This window comes from Mirounga angustirostris, unplaced genomic scaffold, assembly GCF_029215605.1.
Source record: "Mirounga angustirostris isolate CCGP_5_RB_7025 unplaced genomic scaffold, mMirAng1.0.hap1 SCAF_13, whole genome shotgun sequence".
Taxonomy (NCBI): domain Eukaryota; kingdom Metazoa; phylum Chordata; class Mammalia; order Carnivora; family Phocidae; genus Mirounga; species Mirounga angustirostris.
This window is the reverse complement of record NW_026991721.1, coordinates 16281068-16301896: the sequence shown is the minus strand read 5'-3', so window position 1 is coordinate 16301896 and position 20829 is coordinate 16281068. Positions and strand designations below refer to the sequence as shown.

At 60.8% G+C, this 20829-nt stretch overlaps 2 protein-coding genes across 7 annotated transcripts in view; one reads left to right on the top strand and one right to left on the bottom strand.

Annotated features, from left to right (window-relative positions):
- The window catches only part of TSPAN18 (tetraspanin 18), a 181901-nt gene extending 177219 nt beyond the window's left edge, over positions 1-4682 (top strand). For all 5 annotated transcript variants that reach the window (XM_054511975.2, XM_064576607.1, XM_064576608.1 and 2 more), the window contains one exon: positions 1565-4682. In XM_054511975.2, coding sequence (XP_054367950.1) covers positions 1565-1612 — 48 coding nt within the window. In that variant the 3' untranslated portion in view covers positions 1613-4682. The remainder of the gene's footprint in view (positions 1-1564) is intronic.
- On the bottom strand, positions 4680-20612 carry TP53I11 (tumor protein p53 inducible protein 11). 2 transcript variants are annotated; one of them, XM_045893857.3, is made up of 9 exons: positions 20440-20612; positions 19781-19907; positions 10935-11007; positions 10016-10164; positions 9355-9413; positions 9073-9121; positions 8561-8657; positions 7494-7595; positions 4680-6994 (listed from the first exon to the last, which is right to left on the bottom strand). In XM_045893857.3, exons 4-9 carry the CDS (start codon positions 10142-10144, stop codon positions 6861-6863), a joined length of 570 nt encoding a protein of 189 aa, XP_045749813.1. In that variant the 5' UTR covers positions 10145-10164; positions 10935-11007; positions 19781-19907; positions 20440-20612; the 3' UTR covers positions 4680-6860. The 2 variants fall into 2 exon arrangements, with proteins under 2 accessions (XP_045749813.1, XP_045749812.1); XM_045893856.3 differs by lacking the exon at positions 19781-19907.
- Between the last annotated feature and the right edge of the window lie 217 nt (positions 20613-20829).

Sequence of the window (20829 nt, the reverse complement as noted above, 5' to 3'; positions counted from 1 at the left end):
CCAGGTGGCGCTTCAGCCGAGGGGCGGAGCTGCCCCTCCTTTCTCCCCACCTCCCCCGCTCCTGGATCTCAAACCTCTCCTCCCGGAGTTTGGACTGACCGCGTAGCCGGTGCCTGACCATCTCCAGGAAAGACCACTCCCGGGCCTCAGCCAGTCGTGGGCGGGCGGGGAGACGAAGTCAGGCAGCCTCCCTGCCCCTCCTTCTCAGGGTGTCCTCTAGCCCCACGTGGAGCAGTTTTGTGGAGACTACTGGAGATGGGGCAGAGGGAGGGGTCATTTATTCGTTCATTCAGCAAGCACAGATTGAGCCCCTACTGTATGCCAGCACGGTTCCAGGCGAACAAAGTCTCTGACGGGGCGGGGGGAATGAACGAGAGACAGATAAATCTGCTGGGACTGTGGGATCCACAGGCGTGTGTCCCGTGCAGGAAGAACACGGGCTTTTCGGGGTTAACTCCAGCTCTGCGTCTCCCCAGATGGGGCCTCTGGGCCATAAAGGACTTCTCTGCAAAATGGAGCTACTACCCTGCTCCCAGGCCGGGGTTGCTGCGGGGCGTTGTGAGGATGGCAGAGGATGGGGACTCCATGCCTGGCGGGTTGTACTAGGGGCTTATTAGACAATGTCTGTATTCTTGACCTGCTGTCCTCACCGCCCCCCCACCCACAAGCCCAGCTGCACCCTGATGGGAGGCAGAGCTATGCTCCCAAAAAGGGATTTTTGCTGTATCCCTGTCCCGGCCTCGCCTCCCCCACCCCAATTCCCCGACCAGAGATCTGGCCCTGAGCCTGTGGTCTGGGGACTATCCCTTGTGCTACTTGCAAGAAGACCCCTGTCTGTGGGGGCCTCAGCCATTCTGGTCAGAGGGGCATCCCTGAATCTGGGTCTCTGCCTGCCCACCGCCGCCTCCCCCAGGGCCCTAGGGAGGTGTTCGATTGTGCTCTCAACTCTAGCAAGGGCTACATCTTCCCGGCCTGTTAATGATGCTGGGCACTTTCTCCCACATCCACTATCTAACGGGCATCACTGCCTCATTAATCACCTTATACTTCAGTCTTACTCCCCTCCTGTGAGCTAGAAAGCGGGGTGCGCAGCACTTCTCAGCATGGGCTGTGGGGTCAGAGTGCCTAGGCTCAAACCCCAGCTCCCTTGCAGCTGTGTGACCTTAGGCGGGTTGCATGACCTCTCTGTGCCTTGCCTCCTGCTCTGTCAAAGGTTTCTGAGAAAACACTTAGAACTGGGCCTGTCGCTCAGGAAGCCCTCAGGACAGGCTCAGGCCCAGAGAAGGGACACGTTTGGCTCAAGGTTGCTGCTGGCAAATAGGGGAGCTAGATATGAACCCATGTCCAAAGCCCCCTTCTTTCCATGCCTATGCTGCACGAAGGGGACCAGTGGCTGGCAAAAGGTGCTTGCCCTCAGGGAACGTCAGGGATCCCTCCTGCAGGAGTGTGCCCAGCGATGGGTAAGCCCCCTTTCTGGGCCGATGATTACTTCCCCTTGGGGTGGGACAGCCCCGTGCCTGGCTGGGAGCCCAGGCTGACAAGCCAACTTCTACTTTCTCTGCAGCTTTTCGCCATGATCTTTGCCATGTGTCTCTTCCGGGGCATCCAGTAGAGGGCGTGGCCTGGAGCCTGAAGCCTCACCCACCATCACTGCCCAGCACCCAAAGCCCTCCCCTCCCCGGTGCCCCTGCCCTCTTGGCCCCAGGGGAGGAGGTGAGGTCATGATGAGTGGCCAGGAGAAGGGGCAGAGGAAAATAGCTATTTTTTTAACACAACAAAATGAAGACAAGACTACAGATTGATGGACCCCGCCTGGTCTCCGGGTGGGTGCCATGGGCTCTCTGCAGGGGTCCTGGCACCTGAACCCCAGGGAGGAGTCTGCACTAGAGACCAAAGGAACCCCAGGACCAGGTTCCCTCCTCGGTCCCACCAGCCTCTGGCAGCCCCGGGCCTGGGCCTTCTCCTCAGCTCCAGATGCCAAGAAAGTGTGGATTTAGCCAACAAGGAAGCAAAAGCAACTCTCAGAGGTCGACAAAGCCCCGGGGGGCCCCAAGGAGACTCAGTCACCATGTCCTTAAGAACTTGGAACCTACGTTCAACCCCTGGTCCTCTGAGGATGGAATTATCCCTGCCCCAGGCTGGGGCCAAGAGTGGGCTGCAGATACTGGATCCAAGAATGGCCTAGCTGGCGGGGTCCTTGCTTCCCTCATCTGTTGGATCAAATAATCTGGAAAGCCCAGAGAGGGGTACTTTTTCATTCACAGTCACACAGCATATGCATGACAATTCTGAACAAGAACCCAGTCGTCCCTCGGCTGCCTGTTGCTCCTTCCAGGCCTCTGTAGGTCCCAGCAGATCTGCTGCTCACACCCCTCCCTGGCCTCAGCATCCTGCCTTCCCCAGGAGAGAGAAAGCCAGCTGGTCAAGAACTTCCCAGCTCCACAGCTAAGAAAATTCTGGACTGTCCTCCCTGCTCCCCTCCCACCTCCCCATACTTCTTTCTAAGCCCCTAGGGACACACACACACACACACACACGACAGTCTCTTTTCCACACTGCCCACTTCTTCCTACAAGCCCAACCCCTTCCCTATTCTCCATCAACTCTGTGGCTCCCAGGGCTGGAAGGAACCCCCAAGATCATCTGGTTCTCCTCTCCCCACCCAGAACTGAGGCTTGGATGTCTTCTGCAAGATCTCTGCCAAGACTTCGCCACCCTCTTCTTGCATACCTCCAATGATGGGGAGCTTACTACCTCCCAAGACAGACTTCTGTCTTCGGACTGCTTTGATTTTTTAGCATCAGCTCAGTGCACATTAGAGTTCTCTGTTTTTCTCTGGTTCCATCCATGGCATCCCACTCACTCTCTCTCCTTCCCAAAGTATTAAGGCCACACATTGCCTCCCCCAAGCCCCATTTTCTGCAGGCTAAAGAGCTCCAAGACATCTCATTTCTGCTGCCACATGGCTTCCTGTCCCTTCATGGTCCATAGCACACTTCTGAGTGTTTCTTCCAGGCTCGGGCAGGGAGAGGTTTTCCCCTAGACTCACACCCACACAGCACCCACAAACCAGTCCCTCATACACAGGCCTCACATTCTAGACCAGTGTTGGCAACTGTATTGCAAGATGCCTCCACCCCAGTGAATCAGGAGTGACTGCCGGGGGCTGTTCAGAGGATCTGAGCTTTGGCCTGGGGTCAGGGGGTGGGGAGGACAGCATAATCTTGATTGGTGATGTCAGCCAGACAATTAAGGCTTGATTAGTGATGTCTGCCACAGGCATGGCGTTGGGAGGGTAAGCATGGTGCCCTCTCTCCTCCCCACAGCCCCCCTTCAGGGTCTGGGGGGAGCCCATTCTGAATCCCAGGCCCTGGGTCAGCTTCCAGCCTCCCAGCTTGCCAGCCACTGGGAGAGACGGAGCTATGGCTGGAGCCCTGTGCCTCCCTGCTCTGCCACCGACCCCCTTTAGAGATGCAGCCCTGAGCTCTGTGCCTGCTGTAAAAGTTGGGTTTGACCCTCCTCCCCACTCTCCCCTTCCCCATCCCATCCTTCTGCTGGCCCCCCTTCCCCCCCCCCCAGTCCCAGGCCCCCCTCCTGGTCTCCAAGCTGGGGCTTTCCATATTGTCCCTGTAACAGCCCGCCCTGGCAGCTCCGGACATGATGCCATGAACTCCCCAGCGACTGGGCGTCCCCAGGACCCAGAGCGCCCTGCAGCTGGTAGCCCAGCCCAGCCTGAGCAAGGCCTTGGGCTTGCTCCTCTCTAGACCCACCCACCCACATGCTTGGCTCCAGCTTCCTGGCAGAGGCAAATGGCTGGTCTGAGGTCGACAAAAATAAAAACAGCGGGACTTGATCTCACGGGGCAGCCGTGTGGCTCCAGTCCAGGGGCATCCCAGGCCTCCGGGTCCCATCTGGTCCCCTAGCAGCCAGGAGAATCTGGGGCCTTCAAGGTAAGAAGGGCCTGGCCTCTGGCACCCGCCCCCCTCCCTCCCCCAGTCTTGTCCATTCCCACCCCTTGCCACCCCCCACCCCCGTGAGAATCAGTGGGAGGCAGGGCAGGTCCCAGAGGAACATCTGGCTGAGGCAGGTTCAAGGGCGGGTGGTGAGCCTCATCCCCAAGGGCTTTCCCGAAAGGTACCAAGGAGCCCCGAATCCGCCGCTGCCCACACCGGGGCTGGAAAGGGAGAGCGGGCAGTCTCTAGCACTGACCAGGCTGGTAGGGGTCTGCAAGGTTGTCTGCAGCCATTCCGAGGCGTGAAGACTAGAGCCCAGCCCCAGTCAGGCTTGCCCCCTTCCCAGGCACTGAGATCTAACTGGGCCGGTCCACATACAGCCCAGGACAGGCAAAAGGTGCTTGCCCTCAGGGAAGAGCCCCTGCCTCTTGGAAGAGGGAAGCCATCCAAAGGGTTTGGAGGCTCTCTTGTCCCTCTCGTCCTTCCATGCCTAAGGGGCCCAGACCGGACACCCCAAACCAGCCAAGGCCCCAGCATCCCCATCTCCCAGAAGCCCCCTCTTCCCTTCCCCCCGTGGGTCCTAGGTCGAAAGTCTATTTTGAAAACTGTAAATGTTCCTTGCGGTAGATAGCAGAGCTAATTTATCATGTTTATTTCCTGGGAGCCCCCCCTTTTTATATTCTATATCAAGAGGAGTTTTTGTAATATAAAACAGGACACCCACACTGATGGTTTTGCACTGGTTTTTGTGACTGTTTCTTACAAAAAGAAGAAGGAACGAAGAATAAATAGTGACTGTGAAGAAAGGTGGTCTTGCTTGGGGTGGGGGGAGATGGGGGCTGAGGCGGGAGCTTGGCCGGAGGGTGCTGGGCTCCAGGGACAAGGGTAGAGGGTGGTGGTGGTCGGGGGGAGTCGTCCCAAGCCTTCAGGATGGAGAGCTGGGCCCACCCTGGGTCTTCTTCAGATGTGTGGGTCCCCCTCTCCATCGTCCCTGCCTCCATCCCAGCAATGGCTCCTTGCCTTAATGTGCCCCCGCCCCATGTCCCCAGACCACATGGCTGTTTGCCAGGCTCCCTCCCCCTGGGCCTAGCGCCGATGTCCAAGCCAGCAGCATGGAATGTCAAGCTAGCGTCATCCCGGCAGGCCCTCCTGACCACCCAAGGGGCAAGGCCGCGCGGGCGGTGAGGCCGCTTGGCCAGCCCGAGCTTTCGACTTCCCGGCCGGCCACCATGCCCACTGGGCACAAGGACAAACCACCCATCACCCGTCGGAGGAGGAGCCGACGTCAGGAGGCCTTAAAAGGCCTGCGTCAGGAGGACAGGACTGTGGCCCTGGAGGACAGGTAGGCGAGCAAGCAGCCGGATTCTGGGCAGGGACCCACACTGCAGGAGACGGAGGTGAGGAAAGAGCCCAGCCTCTCCTTAGCCACCAGGTCCCTGTCTGCTCCCCGACTCACGAGGCCTCTCCCCTCAGCTGTGGGACAGAAGCAGTCGCACTGCTCTGCTGGGGACCAGCTGCGTGGCTGCAGGGACAGTGGGCCCGGCGCCGACAGGGCAAGGTTCCCGGGCAGGGGTGTAGCCGGCAGCAGCCAGAGCCGGGCCGCCCCTGCAGACCACCCACCTCGCCCCACCGAACACACTCGATTCCAAGACGAGAAGCAAGTGCGGGGCCCGGGCTGCCTTTCTCCACACCTGTCCCCAGAACATGAGGGCCACCACGCCTGGGGCACATGCTTGTGTCCCAGAGGGAAGGGGAGCATGGGGAGTGACAGACAACGGGGGCCCACGGGCCGGGAAGGGCGCGGCGGGACGGCAGGGGGTGCTTCAGCTCCGAGGGAGCCGCTCGTCGCCTCCTCCAGGGCACTTGGGGTGGGGGACGTGAGCGAGGCCTGCTGAGATATTTCTATTTATTTCCTGTGCTGAGTTGGAAGGGCACCCAGTCCTAGCCCGCCGGGTCTCAGGGCAGCACCCTGGGGAGAGGGTGAGGGTAGGTGAGGGGGCTGAGCCAAGCGGACAGCAGACCCTGAAGGACATACCAAGGGGCCAGGAAATGCCGCTGCTTCTCTTTCTTCCTCATCTCCAAACCCCATCACTCACAGGAGCCTCCACAGGGTTCGCTCTGTGCCCACTGCCAGGGCCGGCCTGGGGGGGAGGGAGGCTGCTGGTGGCCTCTGGACCCAGGCCAGCTGCGGGGAGGCGGCTCCTGGGAGCCTCCAGGGGCTGGGCTGGAGGCAGAACAGCCTAGAGCAAGGTCCTAGGACAGAGCCTGTGGTGGCCGGGCTTGGGCTGGGGACAGGCTCTGGCTACAGGTGGCCCGCCTCACAGAGAGGCTGAAGAGGGAGGTACCAGCTCAAAGACAGCCATCCCGGCTTGTCAGCCCCACAGCTGGGCTGTGCAAAGGGCCGGGACGTGCGCCGACGGGGCCGACGGCAGCTCCCACGGGTGGCGAGGGCCCACGCCGAGTACGGGCACAGGGTCAAGCGGTCAGATTCCCCAGGCATACATAGAGGCCACGTTCAGCTGTGTGGGCACTAGACTGGGTGGGGGTGCGGGGAGGACGGGGGAGCAGGGCACACCTCTCTCAAACCAAAGAAGGGCCTCCTGGCGGAAGGGGCAGGAGCCTCGCCTTAGCCCAATACCCCATGACTCAAGCTCTTCAGTCAGTGTCTATCCAGGGGATCCAGAGGCCAAGAGAGCCAAGAAAAGGAGGCGGTGCTGTGTGGGGCGAAGGGCAGAGGTGCCGAGGCTCTGTCTCTCCCCAAACCTGAAAGTCCAGGAGATCACAGCATTTGGGGGTGCCCAGGAGGAAAGGAAGGCGAGTGGGGTCCTTCCTGCCTTCCAGGAGCCAGAGGGAAATGGAGGTCCCGGGGCCTCCCTGCTCCACAGGGGCCCCTGGCCCAGCGAGTGGCTAGACCTTCTTGGGTTTTCGGCCGACTTGGTAATAGTAGTAAACGCTGATGGCGACAAAAAGGAGGCGGCTGGCCAGAAGCAGCAGGATCCCCAGGGACACGAGGCCCGTCTCAGCTAGCGTGGCAGTGACCACTGCGGGAGAAAGACCGGGAGGGGACAGAGGTCAGAGGAGGGGTGTGCCTCAGCCCCCAACACAGGCTGACCTGCTGCGCCGGGGGCTCCTGCCGGCCGCCGGACCTCACGGACATGTCTGGTCTGATGTCCCCCACGGGGCAGGTACGGGGGTGAGGGCGAGCGTGGGGGCCACACTGGGTATGCGCTGTCGACCTGCGCTGGGTACACAAGTGAGCGATGGGTTAGGGGAGGCTGCGGGTGCACGTGCGTGTGGGAGGCCGTGGACGCGCATGACGTATATTCAAGAAGGTACACGTATGTGTCCAGAGTGTGAGCACTAGTGTGCAGACATACAGGTAAACACGGCCGCGTGAGCCCCTCCCCCCAGACAGATTTCAGATTTCCATCCCTTCCTGGAAGCCAAGTGGCAGGAGCTGGAGAGCCAGGGGCCAAGCTGCCCTGCCCGCACCCCCCACCCCATCAGCCTCCCTGTCTCGCTGACCACCGCAGGACTCACCCAAGAACTGGACCCCAAAGTAACAGGCTTCGGTGAGCAGAGTCCATCGGATGATAACCTTCTCGGCCGTGTAGAGAGCGTTCCACATGATCAGGGAGATGCCTGGGGCGGGGGAAGAAGGCTAGACTGGGAGCCGGCAGCTTGATCCACCCACCCCCTTGGGAGCGGGGCGGGATCCCAGATTTCTACATCCCCCACCCCCACGCACACTCCCCAAATTAAAACTCATCCGTCATCCGACCTAACCGCATAACCCTAGGTCTCCCACTGCCTGGGTGAAGGGCTTGAAGGCGCCCCAGTGACCACCAGCCCCTGCCCCCTCCCCCGGTACCGATGCAGACCCTTGAGGGATGGGTGTTGGCGCCATGGGCACGAGGTTGGGGAGACTGCGTGTACAGAGGCAGGGAGGCCTGCTGAAACAGCAAGGCTGGGCATCATGACATGTGGCTGGGGTCCGGGGCCCACTGTGGGATCTGGGGGAGGCAGGTCTGGGAAGGTCGGCTGGATCCACCCCACAGACCACCCCGAAAGCCAGGTGGAGGGACTGGGCCTTTATTCTGCAGGCAAAAGGGAGCCATAGAATGTTCGGGTGAAGAGGACGGACGCTACCTGTGCTAAGCTTTAAAAGCTGTACTTCAGCTTCCTACCAGGCACTGTGTGTGACTCAAATCGGAGAGGAAACAGGACGGTTCAAACGAGAGGCCCAAGGGTGGGAGGGATTTTCCAGACACTGTGTTGATTTTGCCTCCTCCTCTAGGTGGCGAGGTCCTGGAGGGCAGGGCCTGAGCCTCATTCATCTCCGCACCCCAATGACCAGGGGGTGCACTACACAGTAAGCACTCGGTAAGCCTTTGCCCCAGAAGATGGCAGAGACGCAGCCCCGTCCCCTGGGTGTATTCCAGCAGTGGCCACAAGATGGCAGCACACACCCAGCAGAGACTGAAGGGGGTAGGCGGGGTGCTGGGTGCTGGGAAGGGGAGCCCCTGCACAAAGAAAGGCTTCACCAAGCTCCTCTCCGTCTCTGTTGGGCCGCAGCTGCCCATCACGTCTGTCCTAGCAATACTCACTGAGGAGCGCACCACCGTAGAGGCGGATGGGGGTCTTGCTGGTCACCTGGGCTCCATCAAAGACGGCATCATAGAGCTGGTCAGGGAAGGCGAGGGCCTGCGGGCATGGGTGGGCAGTTCAGAGTAAAGTGGGAGGGGGTTGCTGCTGAAACACCCCCTGGACATCTTCCTTCTTCCCCCCCGCCCCGAAGCCAGGCTGAGGTGTCTGGGGTAGTCCAGTGTCAGAGCCGTGGCTGTCCCCCACTCCCCTGTGTCAGGACAGAAGGCTCTAGATTCCCAGGGGCAAGGAGTCAGGAACATGGACCATGCGATCCAGGATGCTCCAGAGCAGGCAGGGTTCAGGCTGGGACTGTGGAGGGAGCTAGAGAGCCCTGACAGGCAGGGCCTCAGCACGGGGCCATGCGGGGAGAGGCAGCCCCAAGGCAGGAGGGGAGCCCCCAGGAGAGGCCCGGAGGCGGGACATAGGGAGCCAGACCCAGGGCCAGGTCCTGGGGGGCGGGAGGGGGGCTCACCATGATGGCAATGCCGGAGAAGAGCACAGCAGAAGCAAACTGCCAAACCCTGGGGGCGTGGAGAGAAAAGTCACAGCCAGGCCCACTCGCTGCCACCTCCAGGCCCCAGGGGACCCTTCCCTCTCCAGCCAAGAGGTCCAGGGATGACTGGTTTTAGGGGGAGGGAATGCAATGGGATGGAGTCACAGGCACAGGGACACGGGGGCAAAGCTGACGAGGCGGGGCCTCACGCAGCACCTGCCTATAACCCGGCACCCACCAAAACCCACGCTCGACGCTCACCTCAGCCCCAAAGGCTCCCGAACAGCAAACTTGATTTCATTGCCCAAGACCTGGCTGATCTGTGGACAAAGAGGGGTCAGGGGCATGCCCAGCCCACTCACTCCCCTCCCTGAGCCCCTGGCATGCCCAGGGACCCACCTGGGTTCTTCTGCTTAGCCAAAGGGTCCCCCAGGCTGGGAAGGTCACACTGAGGCCACCCCCCTCTGCCTCTTCTTGACACCAGAGCTTACGGGAAGCTGAAAATATGGTGGGTAAGATTAAAGCTCAGGGGTCTGCTAGACACAGGCTTAAAGCCTGGCTGTGCCACTTACTGGCTTGACCTTGACTTCTCTGAGCCTCAGTTTCCTTACCGATAAAAGGGGTTCATAACTATCTCCCAGGACTAGCAGGATTAAATCATACTTATAAAGCAACTGGTGCAGTAATGGGCACATAATAAGCACGAAATTCATTCTAATGATCTGTCTTCATTTTTGTTATTATTGCCCTGACATCTCCATTAAGTTCCTAGAAAAAAAAAAAAGGCGCTAAGTCCCAGGGCTCCCGCAGCTCCACAGGCCGTGGCTACTCTTCTCCCAAGTGGCAGGCCAGACCTGCCTCCCCAAATGGGTGTTCAGAGGCGGACCCCTGGGTGTGACCAGCTTCAGGCCCCTCGGCCCACCTTGGAGCGGTGTACCTCCCCGTCGTCGTCCTCCCCGCCCACGCCGAGGATCTTGCGGGTCTTCAGGCGGCTCACGAGGTCCGTCTGGCTGTGCTTCTTCATGAGAGGTGGGGGCTGCTTGGCCGCCATCTTGTCCTGGAGCCTGGTGCCTACACAAGGGCGGAGGGGAGACACCAGCCTCAGCCACAGGTCCTGCCCAGCTCCCAGACCTCAGGGACAGCCAGACCTGACCCCGGGGCCTGGTGAGACCTCCCTGGCAGCCTGGGGCAGCATCTGGAATACCGGCAAGAAATCTGGGGGGCCCAGACTTAGTACTTGGCTCCTTAACCACCTGGCTGTTTGATGAAAGGGCCTCTCCTCTTCCTGGCCTCTGCTTCCTCATCTATAAAATGGAAGGGGGAGGATGTCCCTAAAGCTCTTCCAGCTGTGTGAGCCCATCTGGCCTCCACGGACATGGCACACCCCGGGTAATCAGGTTGGTTGGAGCCTTACAGATGGCCCTGGGGGAGTGTGTGGGCCTGGGAAAGGCATTCGGACCCAGGTGGAGACCACATTCAAAGGTTCCTGGGAGGTGGGGGCAAACAGGAGTCCGGGCCAGTTGTGCCAGAAGAGGGAACATCTGCCCAAGTCCTGGGGTCCAGGTGCCACACTGAACTTTTGCCCAGATAATCTCTCTGTCCAGCAAGCCCTCCCTCCCTGTCTCGCAGACAACCTCCTTCAAACCTGCCAGGACTGAAAGAAGGGGAGGGGGGTGTCCCCAGGACCCAGGAGAGCCAGAGGAAGGATGGCCAGGAGAGCCTTCTGGCCGGAGACACCCACTACCGGCCTCTTCCCCACCCCTGTCTGCTCACGATCCTCCAGAGCCCCCACTCCCCAGCCACCCCCCAGCTCCACCTCGGGCTCAGTCTTGGGCACCTACTTTGTGCCAGGCACTGGGCTGGGAGACACAGAGATGAGGTGACTGCTGGTCTCGCCTTCAATCAGCACAAAACCTATGCAAAGGAGACAAAAGTGTGGACTCCAGTGAGGCAAAGGTTTCCAAGAGTTGGCCCAGGGGTGGCCCTGGGCTCCTCTAGTCACAGCCCCCCCCCCCCATCCCCGGCACGCGATGGGAACGATTTACACCCATTCTACAGATGAGGAAACCAAGGTCAACAAAGTTCAACAGAGACAGGGTTGAGTAACTCCAGGACCCCCCACCCGACAGCACCACATGCCGTATTCCAGCATCTCATTCTACAGAGGCCCACAGACACCCGCTGGTCGGCCTCGGGGTCTCCGGTGAGTGATGTCCAGCCCCCGGGCCTTAGTTCCTCATCTACGAAATGGGGGTCACTATGCGGTCCCCTCCCCCCCCAACCCTGGGGGCACGGAGGTGGCCGGGGTTGACGATGAAGACAGTTCCAATGCCCAAGACCATTTGATGGGGGGGTGGCCAGCCCCACCGGAGAAGGCAGGGTTTAACCACACTGCTCCCCCGGGCGGCCGGGCACTGTCCCCACACCTCAGCACTTGCCACCACTTCTCGTGACTCCAGAGCGAGGCAACAATCAGCCTGGTGTCCCTCCCACCGCCTGGGAGCCCTCCACGAGAGCTGCCAGCCACAGCTGGGAACCGCCGGGGCCCGCCTCCCTCGCCGGGCCTCAGCCAAGAAAGCACCGGGGCGCCCAGCCCTCACCCTCCTTCCTCTTCCAGCCTCCCCTCTGGCCTTTCATTTTTTAATTTACATACTGCAGAACCGACATTCTTTGTTGTTGCAGTTACATGACTTTTAGCACATGTATAGATGCAGAGAAGGACCACCTGCAAATCAGGACACCTGCCCTCCCCTCTCGCCCCCCTCAGCCACTGATCTCCGGGCCGTCACTCTAGCTTGGTTTTGTTTTTTCAAACACATTAGATAAATAGACTCATATAGCCGAGAACCACTTGAGACCGGCTTCTTCCATTCCGCGTAATGCTAAAATGCCTCTGAGACTCGTTCGGGCTGCTGGGTGCTTCCCCTGCCTGGTCCTCTTTAGGGCCGGGTAATATTCCATGGCGGAAGATGCACCAGTTGGTTGACCCCGTCACTCACTGAAGGCCATCTGGGTTGTTTCCAGAGTTTGACAGTTACGCACAGGTCTCCGTCCCGTGGCGTAAGGTGGCACTCAGGTCAAGCCGGCCAGGCCCCAGGCTGTCTCAGTGACCCCCGCTCAGAGCGTCAGCTGCCTTCCTCTGCCCGAAGAGCCCTCCCCACCAACACACACACAACGCTCCCCTCCGCACCACAGGCCCGAACCTGCAAAGCAAGGGCTGTGGGTTGTGGGAGTGCCAGCCTCCTGGGACGGGGTACAGCAAGGGGACTGCAGTGGCCTGGGCTCCACTGGATGCCAGCATGACTCTTAGGGGGGACAGGCTTCATCCACAGGCACCGCCATCAGGCACCTGGGCTGGAGGGACCCACGGTGGCCTCCCCACCGAGCCCAGCCGCCAGCAAGGAGCTCACCACCCTCAAACGGCCCTAGGGCCTCCTGGGGAGAGTGAAATCAGGGAGTAGGGTCCCCGACACCTGCCTTGGCACAGCTAACTACTCTGAGCACTGAGTTCTGTCCCTTCTTCCCCCACAGCATGGGGCCCCGCCTGGGGAGCACAGGTAGACAGCTGCAGTACCCTAAGCACGTGCCAGACCCCCCCCATGCCCCCCCAAGGCAAACCACATACATGGACCCCTCAGACCTGCCCTCGAACTTTCTTCCCGTTCCCACTCCACAGGTGTTTTTCAGCCTGGCCTCATTTTAACCTAGGTGAGGACAGAGGGCACCTCCCTCCGCTCCACTCCCTGCACCGCGGCTGAGCCGGGGGTGCGTTCGGATCCTGGGTCTGCCCTCTTACCAGCCGCAGGGCTTCGGGCAGCTCCCTGTAGCTCTCCCAGCCTCAGTGTCTGCCCTGTGAAATGGGGTTAATAAGAACATTCCCTCTGTGTGAGTGCGGGAGGCCCAGGAGAGGGAACATGCGCAGGGCCCGGGGCCAAGTGCCCTGCCTGCCCACACTCCTACTTCCCGTTCTTCATGTGGCCATTGAGCCGCGCACAATGCGAACAGCGGCCTGATAGGGCCGTTGCTTCCTTTCCAGAGCCAGCTGCCCTTCGAAGGGCCCCCAGGGCTCCCCCCTTCCCCTGTGCCAGGCTGCCCGAGGCTAAGAGCAGGGGCGGGTGGAGGAGAACCTGCCAAGCAAGGAGCTGGGACAAGGTAGCCTGCAGCCCCTTAGAGGCCGAGTTCATGACCCTCTACATTCTGCGCCTGGCGGGCCTCTCCGACCTTGATTCCCAATAAAGCCAGCAAGTCCCTGTCCTTTTTCATGGTGGTTCCCAGTTCTGAACCACTGCCCAGCCAGGAAGGTCCTCCTTGCGCCCTGCTCCTCCCCACCTCCACCCTCCTTATTCTTCAGGGCCACACAGCCCCTCCTCAGGGGCCTTCCCAGGACACATCCTCTTCCTCTGTCGCCTGGACTCCCGTGGGTCTCAGTGTGGGTGGCCACGGGGGGCCACTTCCAGCCCATACCCTGGTCCCGTCATGGGCACTTGGGCTCCCGGAGACCCCGCGATCTGAAGGCAGGGCTGCTGCCTAGTCCGAGAATCTCCCTGCTGCACCTCTGCACACGGTGGGCGCTCCATCGGCATGGGCCAGGGAGGGGCAGCCGGGCCACAGGAAGTAGGCCTCCTTAACCCCACCCAGAACACCCGGGGTCCCACTCAGTTAGACGGGGCAGGGCCCAAGGGGAGGGGAAGCTCCAAACACACACTGGATGAGGCAGAAAGCTGAGGCCCGGAGAGGGCCAACGAGCCAGTGGCTGGCGAGTGCAGGAAAGGGGCTTTGCAGTCAGGCGGGGCTGGCTTCTAATCGGACCTCTCCTACGGGCCGGTGGCCTCGGACCAGTGGGTCTAGGGTGCTGAAGACATAGGAGAGTGGGTACGGATGCTCTTGGCGAAGGGTCTGGCCCATGCAGTGCCCAGGAAATGGTGGGGGTCAGGACTGGGGGAGACAGTGTGGTGAGACCTCTCGATGCCCCCCTCCTCAAAAAGCTGTGGCCATCGCTAGAAGATCAGCGCCCCGGGGCAGGGCTTTCTGTAGGTCTTGCTCACGGAGCCTGGGACACTTCCTGGCATGTGAGGAGCTCACCAAATATTTGTCACCAAGTCGTGAGTTGGGGAAGGGGTTGCTCCCCCACCTGACCGCTGGCCAAGATCTGACTCCCTGCAGCACTGCCCCCCCCACCACGCCCCTGCCTGCCCCTCCCATCAAGTGCAGGGACATCTGAGGGCAGGAAGAACATCCCCAAAGAGCTCCCAGTGGCAGCAAGACAGAGGGGGTCATGACTAGAGAGGCCGGGAACAGAGAGACTTATCAGGGGTGCAAGTGTCAGGGGAGAACGGGGGGGGGTGCATATACTTAGTGATTAGGCAAGCTTGGGCTCAAACCTCAACTCTTTCTCTTATCTGTGACCTCAAGAAAGTTTCCTAACCACTCTGAGCTTCCATTTCTTCCTTGGTGAAACCACGGTACTATTTTTTAGCTCACGGGGCTGTGATGAGACCCTGAGCAAAGGCAATTAGGGGGCCCGGCACCTACTATGGGCTCCATACAGGACAGCAATTAACGGCATTGCTTATGGGGCGGCTGCCAAGGCCCTGTCCTGGCGGCAGGTCAGGTGGGGCTGGGGCGTCATTCCCATGCTGGTCCCAAAGGACCTCTCCCCACCCCCTGCAGCCTTCCCAGGAAGCCTGGTTTCCATAGAAACAGTCGGACTGCAGAGCTGTCCCCGGCATGGAGACTGTGCCCATGAGGGCTGGCTTAGAAACCTGACCAGCAGTGGGGCGGGGGGGAGGCACAGAGGAAGGGGGCCTGGGGCCCAGCACACCCACCAGCTGCTGAGCCTCCCGGTGATGCAGTGGAGTCACTGTGATGCTGAACATCACAGCCAAGAACCACTTCCTTTTCAAACAAGACCCTTTGCTGGAGGGACGGTGCCCCCCTGTCCCTCCCCATCTGGCAGGAACTGCCCCCGAGAGCATCCACCCCAGGGCTGGAGGCAGAGGACAAGTACTTCCAGGCCAGGAATTCTTGGCAGCCCCCAAACAACCCCATGAGAATGGCTGTACTGTCACCCCCATTCTACAGACGAGGAAACTAAGGCCTGAGGGACTTAATCAAGCTTCTCAGGGTTAAGTGGCAGAGCTGAAATCGGGAGCAAGTTAACTACGCTATAAATGGATATCCTGAGAGGAGATGGTCTGTGTGTGTGTGCCGGGCCTGGGGTGCTGTTTGGTGAACCTGACCTCTAGGAAGAGCTAAGCCGTAAGCCATCTTCCTCCTCACATCGCCCCTTGAAAGCCCCCGGCAGGTTGCCAGTATCTGAACTCCTTCCTTCCTGGGGTCTAGCCTCTCTTGGGTTAAGGCCTTGTGACTCCAGCAAGACCAGGGAAGGGCTACGGGGAGACCCATTGTTCTCTTATCACACTGGAGCAAAATAGCTGGAAACGGGGTGTGGGACCACGCAGCGCCAGGAGAGGGGGCACTGACAGAGGGGGCCTCCGGGCGGGCGGTCAGAGAGAAGGGGGGGCAAGGGGAGAGGGCCAGCAAGGAGGCCAGGGAGGCTAGAAGGTCCAGAGCCCCCCTGCCCCATCATCCACCCCGTGGTCCCTTCCTGGGGCAGCCCATCAGCTCCTTGGCCGAGAGGCCTTTCAAAGACCCCCAACCCAGAACCCCCCAGCCTGAGCCCTCAGGCAGAGTGAATCTCACTTCTCGAGGGCTGTGCTGGAGAGGCGTGGGCGTGAACGGACCTATGTTCATTCCTAGCCTGAGCCTTGGGGCCCATTAGCCATGCAGACCCTCCATTCCTGCGCTGTAAATGGGGGTCAAGATGCCTGACTTACCAGGTTGGTGGCAGAATTACAGCGAAACCAGGAAGTCACAGGACACAAAGGGGGCTTGCCTGATGCCTGACTGACATCATGACTGACGTCATCGCCGTGGCTTCCCGGGTGCAGGTTTGGTCATGTGGGTCTCGGGGCGAAGGCACCAAGCCAAGGCGAGGCTGCAGCAGCAGAGCCTCCTGGAGGTGCGTCCTTCGAGAGCATAGTCATTCTAAAGGCCGAGCCTGCCTGAGTCAGCCTTGCCTCTCGAGTAGATGAGTAGACAGGGAGCTGGTCCCGCATCATCCATCACCTGCCCCCGCCGCCGGGCTCAGGGTGGAAGCGAGCGGTGGGACGACAGGTAGAGCTGGAGGGGGACAGGAGGGGGCGTGACGCGAAGCCCGCCAGAGGTACAGACCTAGTCCCGGACTCAAGGAAGGGATTCCACGTCCCATTTCCAAGAACCTCTAGGAACATGGGAGCTGGTATGGGGCCCAGCGGGGACACAGGACAGCTGAGGTCCCCAGAGATTCTGTCTGCCACCGCAGCTAAACCAGGGCCCGACTTTGGAACTCGGGCACCTCATCTAAGGAAAACTGGGAGTGTGGTCTCTGTCATGTTCCCGATGTGGCTTCTAAATCCACTCGCCGGCAGGACACGAGGCCCTAGCCCCAGCTGCTGGGCTGCCCCTGGGGACACACAGAATTTATCTACTAGTTCTCTTTCTTTTGAAGGTGCCTGATCTCCAGAGTGGCAGAGGGAAGCCCAAACGTTCATCACAAACAAACATCTCCAGATCTTCGGGGACCAAAAATAAACATTCCCTGCACCCTGGAAAGGCTGGGAGAGCAGAGCTGAGGAGGGGACATCCCTGGGCCTCACCCCCCGGGTCTGAGGCTGCTGTGCAAGGGGGATTCAGCCCCCCGACGGCCAGCCGTCACCACTCAGATGTCACTGGGTCATCCCTGTCCCTGCTGACAGAGGGCGAGTGCAAGGGGAATTTCTGTCCTTTTCAACGGGGAATGGGCCTGCCCGGCCCCCACCAGCCCAGTGACCACTCAGGGCCCTCAAAGGCAGCTGGTGCTTCCGGGGACCAGGGCTGTGGTGAGGGGGCAGCGGACACATGCCATCCCCCTCACCGCCCCTCCCACCTCTCTCCAAACCTCCCAAATGGGAGGACAAGAAGGGGGCAGGCGAACTTCCTTGCAGGGATGCTCCACCATTTTAAGCCAACTTTTCCAGAAGCAGGAGGTGATTTGCCTTCTGGGTGGGTTGAGGGAGGCAGGCAAAAGGGTCCCTGTACTTTTCCCAGGATGCTATGGGCAAGAACAACAGTCCAGGACTGATCATCTCCCCCCAGGGTCTGGGGCTCTGGCTCAGGGTCAAAGGAGTAGATCAGGACTCATAAGGCCTGTGCTTAAATCCTGGTTCTACCATTTATTAGCTGCATGGCCTTGGGCCAGTGACACCATCTCTGTGGGCCTCAGTTTCATCTGTGAAATGGGTGTAATAAGGACACCTACAACCCACTGATGAGAAGATGCACAAAAACACCTAGAATGGTACCCGTTTTATAGTGAATGCTCAGTAATAACGTCGCTGCTGTTATTCTCAGGCTAGGAGACTCAGCTTCTTTGCCTCCGTTTCCCCCTTGACCGTACCAGCTTCAGTCCCCTTCAAGGAGCGACACATGGATACAAAATGGGGTGTTTACAAGGGGTGGCCTTAAGAAGGAAATGGGAAGGGAACAAGGGTCATGCTGGGTCAGGAGGAAGATGCTGCCCTGAGGCGCTCACAACGGCTGACAATGGGTGGCAGGGATACAGAACACCTTGAGGTACTAAGCCTGGGTGGCTCCCCTCCACGTTTCTGGCACTTGGCCAGGCCTGACCCTGGCAGGGACGCAAACCAGTGTTGCCAGTGAATAGCTGAGATGCAGGGTGAAGTGAAAATAGTATGGACCAGGACGCAAAACATCAGGCACCCCGCCCTGCCGTTGTGGCTCCTGCATGTCCTGTGGAGACTTTCAGGTCGTCTCTGAGCATCACTTCCCTCATCTGTGAAAGGGACATCCTTTATCCCTTTTCAGTCAGCCTTGCCTCTTATCTCTGCCCCACCCCCTCACTCCACTGGAACCACAGTGGCTCCTTACAGTTTCTCAAATATGGCGGACACATTTCAGCCCCAGGGCCTTTGCACAGGCCATTCGCTGCAGGATCTTTATTTCCCCAAGCTATCCCCACAGTTCACTCTTTCAGAGCCTTGGCTCAAGAGTCACCTCCTCAGGAAGGCCTCCTTGACCACCTTATTTAAAATGACAACCCCACCCCATTAAAATGGCAAAACCACCCCAGCCTCAACATGCCTGACACTCAACTTTTCCCCCCTCACCCCCCCATACACTATATACTTTACTTTATTATTTGTCCCTCCCCACCATTTACGTGTCCACTCCATGAGGGAAAGAATCTTTTTTTTGTTCTCAGCTGTTTCCCAGTGCCCCGAACTGTCTGGCACTTGGTTCACTAAATCACCTTTGGTATAGGGCCCACAATTTGTTCAATCAAAGGAAAGAAGAGTCGAGAACTATGCATATCAGGGGTCACTGCTAATTTCATTGCTCTCCTACCCTCACATAGTGAGGGGCAGGCCCTTTCTCTGGGGCGGGGGGGGGGGGGGGGGGGGGTGGCTAGCATAAGATTTGCGGGGGGAAGGGAGGCAGCAGAGTACAGAGTTGGAGAAGCTACAGCTGGAGCCTGGGGGTAGGGATCCAGCAGGTGTTGACAGCCAGACATGGGTGAAGGCCTTTGGGCCCCAGCCCTGCACTCCAAATTTGGAAGAACTGATTAAACCCACAACACGTGGGCAGAAAAAGAGAAGCCAGGGCAGCTTGCTCCTGGCTAATGGAGTCAGAGGGGACCTCAAGGACCAGATGGCCCATTTTATAGATGGCATAACAGAGACCTGGAGAATACACAGTGCCTTATTTCCTAACAACCCAACAAGAAAAACTTTCCCTCCTGCGGGGCTGAGCGTGGGGCTGGTGTGAAGCTTCGGCTAAGGCTAAGGCACGGAGTGTCCCCTCCTGGCGCTCCACCAGCACCTCCCACCCCACCCCACTCTGTGTCCCTGGGCTCTTTGGGCTGCAGAGGGTCGTGGGCCCCTCTACACCAGCCACCAGAGGTGTAGGTCCAAGAGGCCGCACCGTTGAGGTGGCCATCCCCGCGGCCCTGATGCCTTCTCCCCGCAGGACGGCCCCACCAGGAAGTTTGTCCGAAGGAAATCAACCAGGAAGCGCGGGGCGGTGGTGGGGAGCCCACGCGGCCTTGGCTCCAGAGGAGCCCCGGGGTTCTGGCCTCTGCGCGCTCCAGCCCCCCACCCCGCCCACCTTGCTCCAGAGAAGAAACCCGCTCCCCTGGGGCCGCGAGGGGGAGGCGGGAGCCCGGCACTGGGTGGGGGCGGGGAGGGCGGAACGAGGGGAGGCAACGCAAGCGCCCGACCCTGCCGGGCGCGCCAGGGATGCGCGCGGGGTTCTGGCAGTTCCTCGATAGACCCCCCAACCCCGCCCCAGGATGGGTGCGAGTATTTTGCCCCTGGCAGGGAGCCCCAGCCCACCGAGAGCCAGGCCAATGGCCCCACACTGTCACCTTCCCGCTGAGCGCGCGACTTAGGGGAGACTGGGGGGCGGCCGTCTCCACCTGTGCTTCCCGGACCCTCCCACCCAACAACTGGGGCTTAGGCGCGGCTACGGTTTCTGCCTCCTCCCCCACCCCCACCCCTTCCTCCCTCGCCGGCCCGGAGACCAGGGTCTCTCCCAGTCTGGCTTCCTCCTCCTCCACTGTGTCCTTCGTCTCCTAGCTCCAGGCACTCACCCACTTTCTGAGACCCGGGCCTGAGAGCTGGGGACCAGGCGGGGAGCTCCGGGCGGCTGGGCGCCCCCACGGCCCGCCCAACCAGTGGGTCCGGCCAGCGGGAACTCCGCCACCGCCGTCCGCGGCCCTGCGGGGGCGAAGACAGAAGGAGGGGCACTCGCAAGTTTGTGCCGCGCACTCCTCGGACCGGGGAACAATGGCGATGGGGGGGAGGGGACAGAGAACCGAGCGCGGGGACAACAGTCAGACCCCAGGGAGACAGAAACTGCTGTTGCCTCTTTCTCTCTAGCTCCGAAGCAGACGGGGAGGCAGGGGGAAAATAAAACAGTCCAACGGGGAGGAGACAGCGAAGGCAGAAAGCCGGGGGAGAGAGGGAAACCGAGGCAGCGGGAAGGGCGGCGAGTGGAGAGCGCCAAGGAAGGTAACCGAAGGGGCTGCGGGGCTGCGCCTTGCGGGGGGGGACCCCTGGAGTCCTGGCATTATCCGCCGGGGCCAAGAGGTCCTGGGGCGTCCAGCTCGCGCGCACGGGGTCCCCAGGTCCGCCGCGGTCACTGCGGCGGCAGAAGCCCCGCGGGGCTGGGCTGCGCTGCGCAGGCACCGGCCGGCGGCGGGAGGGGAGCGTGCGGGGCTCGGAGGCGGCGGCGGGGAACAGAACTTACGTTCCTAGCGCATGCTGGCGCCGGCGCTGCGCGGAGCTGGCGAGCCAGGGGACGCTCGGGCCCTCGGGCGCCTCACATCGTGCCGCCCGCGCGGGGCAGGGCAGGGCAGGGCCGGGCCGGGCGGGACTGCGCGCGGCGTCCTGCGCGCCCGGGGTTTACCCGAGTCTGGCGGCCCGCGCTGGTCCCTCCTCTCAGTCCCGCGCCAAGCCAATGGCGCACCGTCCCCTCCCACGCGCCGGCTGCCTCGCCCCCGAGGGGGGCCGCCGGGCGGGAGGGGGAGAGGGGCTGGGGCCACTGGGCTCCGGGGCTCCCCGGCCAAGGCTCCCAGGGACTGCCTGTGGGGGGCGCACTGACGCCCCGGGACAAGGCACTGGAGAATCGAAGCCGAGG